Source organism: Cyrtonyx montezumae, unplaced genomic scaffold (assembly GCF_038088225.1).
Source record: "Cyrtonyx montezumae isolate F1298 unplaced genomic scaffold, pur_monq_1.0 scaffold_0, whole genome shotgun sequence".
Taxonomy (NCBI): Eukaryota; Metazoa; Chordata; class Aves; order Galliformes; family Odontophoridae; genus Cyrtonyx; species Cyrtonyx montezumae.
This window is the reverse complement of record NW_027071824.1, coordinates 38199989-38209756: the sequence shown is the minus strand read 5'-3', so window position 1 is coordinate 38209756 and position 9768 is coordinate 38199989. Positions and strand designations below refer to the sequence as shown.

Here is a 9768-nt window from a genome sequence, read left to right as displayed (position 1 = left end):
CGCTCAGCTTGGGCAGAGGCACGGCAGGCCCTTACAACCCGGGGACTGCTGTGGCTGGGTATGGCCCAGCTGCCAGCCCACCCCGGTGTGGCTATAGGGGCCTCACAACCCTGCTTCTGGGAAGGGGGGAGCGGGCCACGCCGAGGCGTGACCACCAGCCTACCTGGGAGCCAGCGGTGCCCGGCCTGCGGGTGGGCTGCGCAGCCGGCACTGGTGATGCACTGCTATGTATCTACATGGGGTGGAATGTTTTCCCACAGCTTTTAAAAGGAGTATCTAGATCAACATGTTCACATAAGACCAAATACTTTTAATATATTTATAACTGTTTTATAAAGCTTTGAAAAAACTCACAATAGCACATTGTTTTACTTTAATGCTTTACGGTACTATCAGTTTAAAATCACAATCAGCACTTAAGTTATAGTCAATCCAGCAAACAAGAGACAAAAAAAAATTACAAGAGTTAAGAACTGACTGATACATCCTTTATCTTTTTTTTTTTAACTAATGCATAAGTGCAGAATAAGATAAGATACTCTAGTTTAAATATCTTGTTTTACAATATACATTTTGTTCTAATTACGCAACAGTAAATCCCATGCTTCACATAGAAAAGCAATCCACAACATTAAGAAAAAAATTTACAATTTATGAAACAAAGTAAATAAATATTAGTATTACAGAATCAGAGCTGTACATAAAAGCTGTTCAGTTTTAATCAATATAAAAATATGTTTTAGTGCAACCTCACATATATTGATGCTGTTTTGCTTTACATCATTTAGATCCAAGTGTCCAAAAAAGGAAAGAAATTACATTTATTACAAAGCAGATACACAAATTCTAAAATATGTACAAATTACTGCTAAAAAAATGCTTATAAGAATATAAGCAAAGTAAAGAAAAGGCACAAACATCTGTACAATTTAAAAGTACCAGACCCAATAAGAATTTCAAATTTAGTTTTGGTCAGGCTCATGATGACTTGTTATTTTATCTAATTCTTTTGATATAACAAAAGTATATATAATAGCAAACTACTGTAACTTAGAACAGGCATGCTGTAAAGTTGAATACTTCTTCTATCACTAGAAAAAAAAGTGGGGTAAATGTATGGGTGAAAGTCTCCATGCATCTCAGATCAATGTGGCTTGCTCTTCTCAGATGACAGATCTTTTCTTTCCTGTGTGCTTGATGGGGGCTCGCTTCTGCTGTGAAAGCCCAGCTGTCGGATGTCCACAAAGCTCTTGTTGTAAAAGGTAGGATGGGCTAGCGCAGTCCGTGATGTACCAAAACTGTCCTGTTCACCACCGTGCAAGTCTGGATGGGTGGCTGAGGCACAGGCCTGGCCCGGCTCAGATCCACTAAAGTGTTTAATGCTAAAATGTGCACTTTCTGAGGGTTTCTGGTGAGGCTCAGAAGGCCTCTGTGGCTGCTCCGTCCCATGCAGAGCAGCCTCTTCTGTGGCGATTCGCAGAGAGGCTATGGCTTTCGTACAAGTCTGTATGTTCTCCTCCTGCTCCCTCTCCGTCGCTATTACACTGTCCTCGGAAGTGCTTTGTGTCAGCAACAGCAGTGGGGAGGAGGATGTGCTGGAGGGAGCCGTGGGGTGCAAGCTGTGCGGAGAGGTACGCTTCTCGTGGTGCTTGGGAACACCGCGTGACTCTTGAGTGAGGGTTTCTGTCGGTCCTCTCTGCTTCTCCTCAGAGCCCTCCCTCTGCAGAGCCAGAGTGGACGGAGGATGTAAACCTGAAAGGGCTGCAGGTACTGAGTGGACCATCTGGATGCCCCCGATTGGCATCATGGGGATGGGTGCTCGGATCTGCTGCTGGGAGTGTAGTGGGAGGTGGCTGAAGACATAGTCGCTCGGACCTTCAGGGAACAGGCTAGGCCTGTGGTGCTCCATAGCTCCTTTTTCTCCATACAAGCCGAAGTAAGGCCCCTGAGACAACCCCTTCCTCTGTAACAATAAGAAAAAACAAAAACAAAAGAAACATCAGTGCCACCACTAGCAAAATTTTTGTCAAGCTGACAAACCACCTATCTGCTTTTCTCTGCAACACGACCTCCTGTTCATGCAGCACCTTTCATCCAGAAGGATCCCAAAGCAATTGGAAAACTCCACTAATTACTTATCCAAACAACATAGGAGGTTTTGCTTAGCTCAGCCCTACAGGGCTCTTGCCTCTGAGGTGAAACACAGCAGCTAGATAAGTGTTCAGCAACACAATGCGGCAATTTAGGTCAGGATGTGAAGAGTATTATATTCAACTGAAACTGCAGAGAGAATTTGGGGTAGATAGAGTTTCATTTCCCAGGAGTCATTTGGCCAGAACATCCATCTTACGCTCTGTTTTGGCAAATCGTGCAAACTGCTCTGGTGTTGGCAGCCTGCGCTGGGTATCGGGGCTTTGCTGTGAAGAAATGCACATTGGAATGTTCCCTGTCTGCCACCCGTGTGGGAAAATCCTGACTGCATGTGTATAGGCATTCTGACTGCTGAAAGGTTCTGCTCTGAAGTCCCAGAGAGGGCACTTCCCCCCCCCTACTTCCTACCCCCCTCACTGACTAAAGGGGATGAGTATTTCCAGGAAAGTTCAAATACCTCTGTGCAAAGAAGACTCAAGTTCTTACAGTCATTAACACAACAGAGCACCACTTTGGCCTATCTGAAGTGTTAACAATAAATAATAACAATAGCACAGGCATTATCTGTGAGTGAAAGTGGAGATTCCGTAGTGGGGACACTCACTCTTAATGGGACTGAGAAGAGGGAGGGATTTTGTAATGGTTAGTAGAAAACAATCTCACTGTACTGAACTTTTCAGTGTCTTCCCATTAGTTCCTTTCTTGATAGAATGAATAGCTCCATCTTCACTCTGTATTAAATACATCTTGGGCTTTTGCGTTTCTCTTTTTTTCATTCTTAACTTTCAAAATTCATTTTCCATTTGATGATTAAGTAGCATTTATTGTCGAACAGAGGAACAACGATGACACAAGCGCAGGATGACATTTTCCTAATTGTATGTGGGATGTGGTCACACAACCGAGGGACACCCATAGGAAATTAAATGAACAAAAATATCCATCTCCGCTCTGTAAATTGATCAAACACCTACTGGTTGCCCCAGAGCTGTGCCACCACCCCCAGTCCTGGTGCATCAGCTGGGGACTGTGCTGCTACATGCCAACGCACAGCAGTGGCAGCACTTCACTGCTGGGAAATCCTAGTTCTCAAGGGATTAAGCAACCTCTTGATCCCATCCTGGGGAATGGGTTTAGGGGGCAATTAAAGATTCAGCTTCTGTGCTACCCAGTGGCTGAATGTCACTGCGCTCAGATGCTTTGTCCTGTTTAATATAAATCAACGCTGAGACAGGAAGGGTGACCCATAATCATCAGACTCGAACTTAAATGATGTTATTATTCTGAGAATAATCTAATTCTGGGAATTTTCCTATTTAGAAAGTGAGACACTTGAGTCTCATAAAAGAGAAACTGTCTTAAGAAAGCACAATGACAGCACACTGTACCGCTGAATGGAGAAAAATTTACAGAATAAATGAGTTGCCAAGCCACAGGACATAGTTCACTTACTCTGTCAGTCCTTCCTATCGCTAACCTCAACACTGCACAGTTGCTTGCCCCCCTTCTTTCACATCTTTCTTCTGTCAACCCGTTTCTCAGTCACACTGTCCTCTTGGCTGTTTCCTAAATCATGACACTTATCACTAAATGCATCTAATGTGAATCTGGGCCAAGGGAAATAGAGCAAAAGCAACCAAATGAAAAGGAGTAAGACTCGTAGAAGAACAAACTTAAGTCACACCCAAATCTCTAATTGAGATGGACACTGGCTTCACATTGCACCCTGCCACGGTTTCAAAAGGAAGCAGGATGTCAGTCTGTCCTTGTTAGAGAGAGGTGGTTAAGATGATAGAAACTGCTACATGCTCCAAGAGCAGTGGTATCATCCAGTATATGTCTCATATGCTTAATTTTTACATAGACAGTGACAGTGTGTTCATGTCCACTGGATGCCTTCCAAGCTTGGCTGAGCACACATAGGATTATCTTACTCCAACTCTGGCAGATGAGTTTTGAAGTGGTCGTACTTTTCATTGTATCATTACATCCTTTACAGATACCTAGCACTTTCATACTTAGAGATGCACAGATGCATATTTATGGGGAAGAGTCTGAATATTAGAGAATCACTCTCCTTTCTGTATTTTATCCCAACACTGACTACAGCGCAGAAAGTCACACTGTAGTTTTGCTATATAATCAGAATGGATTCCTATATTTTCAGTGAGATGAGTTCCACTCTTTGTCAGGCAAAGAGAGTCCATTTCATTTTCTGTTAGTTCTCATAATTTGTTGCAGTTTAGCATGTTTTCCTCTGACTCCAGGTGATATATAATTTTCCAAGCAACACTTTTAGGAGCTTTTCGCTAAACTTTCTAGCCTGGTCATAAAGCTAGACTTCCACAACAAATCCCTGTGCAAAGCCATACCCAACTTCACACATCTCCCAGAATGCCTTAACGGACAAGACAGGGTTTACCCTGTATCTAGTACATCGTCCAAAACAGGCTATAGGGAATTAAGAGGAAGATCACATTTCAATACCAAACACCCTTTACAGACATCCTTCTGGCAGCCCCAGATCCCCTTAGACCACAGCTTGCAAAAAGATGGTGAGTGAAAAAAAATCACCACGATTACCATATCTTGAAGTACTCATGACTTTTTAAAGTTAAAAAAACAAACAAACAGAAAATAAGGAACTTAGTGGGGAAACTTAATAACAGAGTACATCATTACCATGTGCCTTCTAAAACATAGATACTTAATACAGTGATTATAAATCTATTTGGACTTCAGTTTCAGGATCAAGTCAGTTTGCAGTCCTACTGAGAATGCACTAGTGCAGACAACATATGCTTGTGAACCTATTTACACTTCACCTGGACTTCAGGGTTTTTATGCTAGCTTTCCATACAGGAATGCATTTAACTCAAAATGATAAAGTATTTGGAGTTCAGGAAAGGATTCAATATCCACATCTGGGATCAGCAGACTTTTGGTCCTAATGATTTTTAAGTGGTGATGCCTAATTCCCTTCATCCCTTCTGAATATATCATGACAGGCTTCAGACATTAAAACAGAGGAAAGCTGAAAACAGGAAAACAGCAACTGAAGCTGGTAAACTCATACCAGTAAACCACACTGCAGTAACTTTTTTTTTTAGAAACTGTGAAAATTGACAAGAGGGAAAAATGCACTAACTCCTAGAAGCTAACACAGTTGCTAGGGTCAGGCATGTTCTGCTCACAGCAAGGCAAATTCAGCCTTGTGACTTAAAGAAGAGGTGAAAGTTCTGGTCTATACGAAGAAGTAATGGGGTGCACTAGAACTGATGAAAAGCAGAAGCAAAATGCAACCATTAATGAACTTGATGTTCACAATATATGTATTGTCAGGTTGGAGGGGACTAATCTTGTAGTCTCTTATTCGCTTGAATGCCCACTCACAGTCAAAGTACACCTGATGCATTCCTTAAGCATATTCTCCAGTTTCATGTCATCTGAAAATAATCTATCACCTCACTTATTCCAAGAATGCTCTGCAATGTGAGTCAAAACACAATAAATATGACAAAGGAGACATACACCTCCAAAGCACACTCCTGATCCAAACTAAAAGGGGTAACAGAGATGCACTCAAGCTGAACAAAAACAACCATCCCATCTCTCCTCCTTCTCTCAGGTCTAGGATAAAATAACTAGTGAGAAGAATCAAAGCCTTTCTGATAACAGTGCTAGACTGCTCAGAAAAAAATAACAAACAAACCTCTGGCATTGACAGAAGAGAAGATCCTAAATGTGTTTAGAGAGCAGTGGTGATTTGCCTTTTAATTTAAAGACAAAATTTTAACTCGACAAAGCCAAAGGTGCACTAGCTTTAGCGTACTTTGGAGAGAGAATCCTATTGCAAGAGTGCAGCTTCTTATTAACTGCCAAAGGAAAAAAAATTAAAAATTCTGCATTTTTGTCTAACGTCTACAAAAATTATTTCTTTTTCCATGCTCTTTTCCACTTCCTAAAGAAATAATTTCAACTGCTTTCTACATGGTACTTCCAATACCAGAGCACTTTACTAGCTCTCTACACAGGACCACTGAAGAGCATAAACGTTCAAGGGGAAGAAATGTGAATGGGGAACAGATCACCACTGGCTAAAGAGTCTAGAGCAAATATGTGAATTAATTTCAGTGGAGAAGAAATACATCTTTGGTTTTTCTTTTTCTTTTTCTTTTTTTGGTTACTTCAGGAACCGGAAGTTCAAAAATACTCTGATTTCGGCAAGCATTGGGAATTCAATGCAACTCTGAAACAGGAAACAGCACTGTTAAGTTGGCATCTGCATCACTAATGCAGTTGCAAATTATGTTCTGATTTGCTGGATTTCACTAATCTGAAAGTGAAAAACAGTCTTTATTCCTTTTTCTTTCCTAACAGTTTTCATTTATAGCAAGCTCAGGTGTTATCTGTCTTCCCACACACTGAGTGCATTAGCATGCATTTCGCTTCAACTCAACTTCTCTTTAGCTAAAACATATCTCCCATAAAGACATTCAGAGGTGAAGAATCCATCCTTCCTTCATCACAGAATTTGTTAGATGGATCATCATTCTCATCTCTAACTTCCTCAATTAAATTTGCCCAGGCTCTGCTTCTAGTGACTCCTGTGTTCAGGGTCCAGTGACTATACTGAGCGGTGGGTCTCTCTAAACATCAATATGCCATTGATTTACCAGTGCTCTCTTGTAGGACAAACGCCTGATCCTACCTCAAAAATAAGGTAAGTGTAAAGAGCCCATCTGGCATGGCAAAGAGCAGTTTCCAAACAAAGGAGCTAAGGGTGTTAAAAAAGCCCTTATGATGTGCTAAACGCCTTGCTGGAAGGTGTGCATAACACACAAGGCAAATGTTACAGCAAGAATTGTCACACTGCCAAAGAATGACTGTTCCATACCCTTTTGCCAGCACCCCCACACATCCCAGATCACTACCACAGGATTACAGTGGAAATGTCTCACGGGGGACATTATAACTTGAACTCTCTGTACAATGTCAGCTGCAGTGTCACATATAATTCTTTGAATTTGATACCATGGCATTATGGCTCTTAAACTGATGGTTATTTATCTTTTTTGTGTGTGTGTGCTTCCTTGCTTTGCTGGTGAGGCTGGTGGCTGGCTTTCTATTGTCTCTCATCTCTGCGGAGATTGCGTCTGTAAAACTCAGCAGGGTTTCAACACACCCTTCCCCAGGGAAAGCTTAGGAAGCCTTCCTCCTCTGCTGCTTTCCCCAGTAGCTTAACAAACCATGGCATCACATCTAAGAAGAGGGAGTGAGACCAGGTGAGAGGTCAGGAAGACGTGGCTGGGGCAAGCACTTGTTGACAGGGAGATGGAGCAGGCTCTGGCCAAGGGCAGGAGAGGCTCTGCAGTGGGTTGCTGGGGCTTGTGCTGCTTTCACTTATGCACATTTAATATTGCAACTTTACCTAATTCTCCTGAAAAGCCAGGAAGATTTTGGATCTGGCTGGCTGGTGATTCTCAGCACTGTTTGTGGCTCCAGCCACCTCTGCTCAGCTGCAACAAATCCACCCAAGCCCATCTTTCTCTGCCTGGCTCAACAGAGAAATCTGCACTAGAGCTCTGGAGATACTAATTTTATAAGTTCGGTTCGGTTTTCTTCCCTATAGAGAAGAACCGTGGCTACACAAAAAGCAAAGAAGACCGGTGATGGAGAGGAGGGCAGGACAGTCCTGCCTGACATGGAAGCAGCCTGTCACAGCTCACCCAAGCTGAATCCACACAGCACTCAGTTTGGTACACAGAGAGGGTAGCAGCAGCAGCAAACGTGACAAAGGAAGCACGTGGCATGAATAAATAAAAGCACACACAGTAAGGCCATTCCCAAACTCTAAAGACCAAATTTATTTGTGGAAGGAGCTTTGTGAATGCTAGGGCCTGTCAAAAGTGCCAGGTCAGCAGTTTCTGAGAGCATATTTACTAAAACACAACAGCACAGACAGCAGCTGTGCAAGTTTTGTATATTTCCTTTTCCACCTAGACGGCGGTGTCCCTGCACAAAGAGACAGTTGAGATGGTGCTTTCTGCTGAGTATATAGTTGTCTGCTCCTGTCACACAATAATATTCTTTACATTCCAGCCACAGATCCTGTTTTAGATGGGCACCCTGCTTTTCCAAGGATTTCCAATTATTTTAGTGAAATTAGATAATAAATCAGGGATGGGTAACATACTGCAGTATCAAGGCCCTGATCTGGGCTTGATCCCATCTGACAGTCTGGGAGATAAAAGGTTTTACAGTACAGTTACAAGCCAAACACAGCATGTAAGCTTCCTGAGCAATTTAAAGATAAAGTCAAGGCAGTTAATGTAAGCCAGCCTAATTTCACTGAAGTTAACTGAGCTACTCTGACGTGTACCAAGTGAAGATCTGACCCTCTGGCTGACTATACTGTGCCTAACTGAATCAGCATCCTGACCTGGTCCCTCTTTATTGCAGATGTCTTGCATTCACTCCAGAATTTCCCACTCAAGTTCAAAGTTCTGTTCTTCCACAGAACAGCAAACTTTTTCAAAATTTAATGCACAATTTAAGCAGGAATACTGTTTTTGACAACAGGAGTAAATACTCTTTCATACTTACTGAATGCCCCACTGGAATAGATTCAGACTGCAAATATTGACCCATAGACAATGCTGGATTATGGTATAAGCCCCTCCTGGGAGACGTTGCTCTAACGGAGGCCATGTATCTCCTCTCTCGCCTAGGAGACAAATCTCTTCTAACAGACGCATCTTTCCCTGGTGACATTGGTCTCCTTGGTGATAGGTGACGTCTTGGTGAAACGTCCCGTCTTGGTGATAACTCTCTCCTCAGCACAGCCTCCTTCCGTGGAGAAAGGTGCCTCATGGGTGAAATATCTCTCCGGGGTGACAAATGCCTTCTGGGTGATAAATCCCCCTTTGGCATTAAATACCTCTTTGGTGAGTTATCTCTATATGGTGAAGAATCGTAGCCAGGAGATGACTGCTGACTGGAAGGTGAGAGGTCCCTTGGAGATGAATTGGGGTCTAACGAAAGCACGCAGTCCTCATCCATGCAGCTAGGTATGTCTAACCTGTCTTTATCGGGCTCTGAATCGGTGCTCTTACTCTGGAAAAACCTCTGATATTCTGTCATCTGTGAGTCTTCACAGGAGTCGCTTGATGTTACAAGCTGAGTGACCTGAATGCTAGGTAAAGTGACCAAGTAACTGATGAGAGAGGAGTGTCCCACGGAAAGGGAGCCCTCAGGGGAAGCCCCCTGTGATGCCCCAGCTGAATTCACTGACAGGGAGGAGAACTGAGGGGGCTGTGGGCTGGTGCTCCTTGATCTGGTTTTTGGTGTTGAGTCTCCCTGAGTATCATCAAAGTCATCCTCATCTTCATCATCTTCATCATTGTCATCGCCATCCTCACCATCTGACTCCTCTGCATCAGAAAACTGATGCTCTGCTGACAGGCCTGCCAGGTTGCTACTCTTCTCTGCCTCCTGCTGCATGTCCTCCATGTTTTCTGAAACAACCATGGCAAATCAAAATGGTAAGCACATGCCACACATCTTCTGCCACATTCACTCCCCACCCAGAATACCTAGTGCCATCGCCGGATGATC

General features: G+C 43.1%; 1 protein-coding gene across 2 annotated transcripts in view; it reads right to left on the bottom strand.

Annotated features, from left to right (window-relative positions):
* Positions 1–289: 289 nt before the first annotated feature.
* Positions 290–9768, bottom strand: part of HIVEP2 (HIVEP zinc finger 2) — a 127072-nt gene continuing 117593 nt past the window's right edge. For both annotated transcript variants that reach the window (XM_065732910.1, XM_065732918.1), the window contains 2 exons: positions 8758–9668; positions 290–1963 (listed from right to left, as the gene is read on the bottom strand). In XM_065732910.1, the coding sequence (XP_065588982.1) occupies positions 1145–1963; positions 8758–9668 (1730 nt within the window). In that variant the 3' untranslated portion in view covers positions 290–1144. The remainder of the gene's footprint in view (positions 1964–8757; positions 9669–9768) is intronic.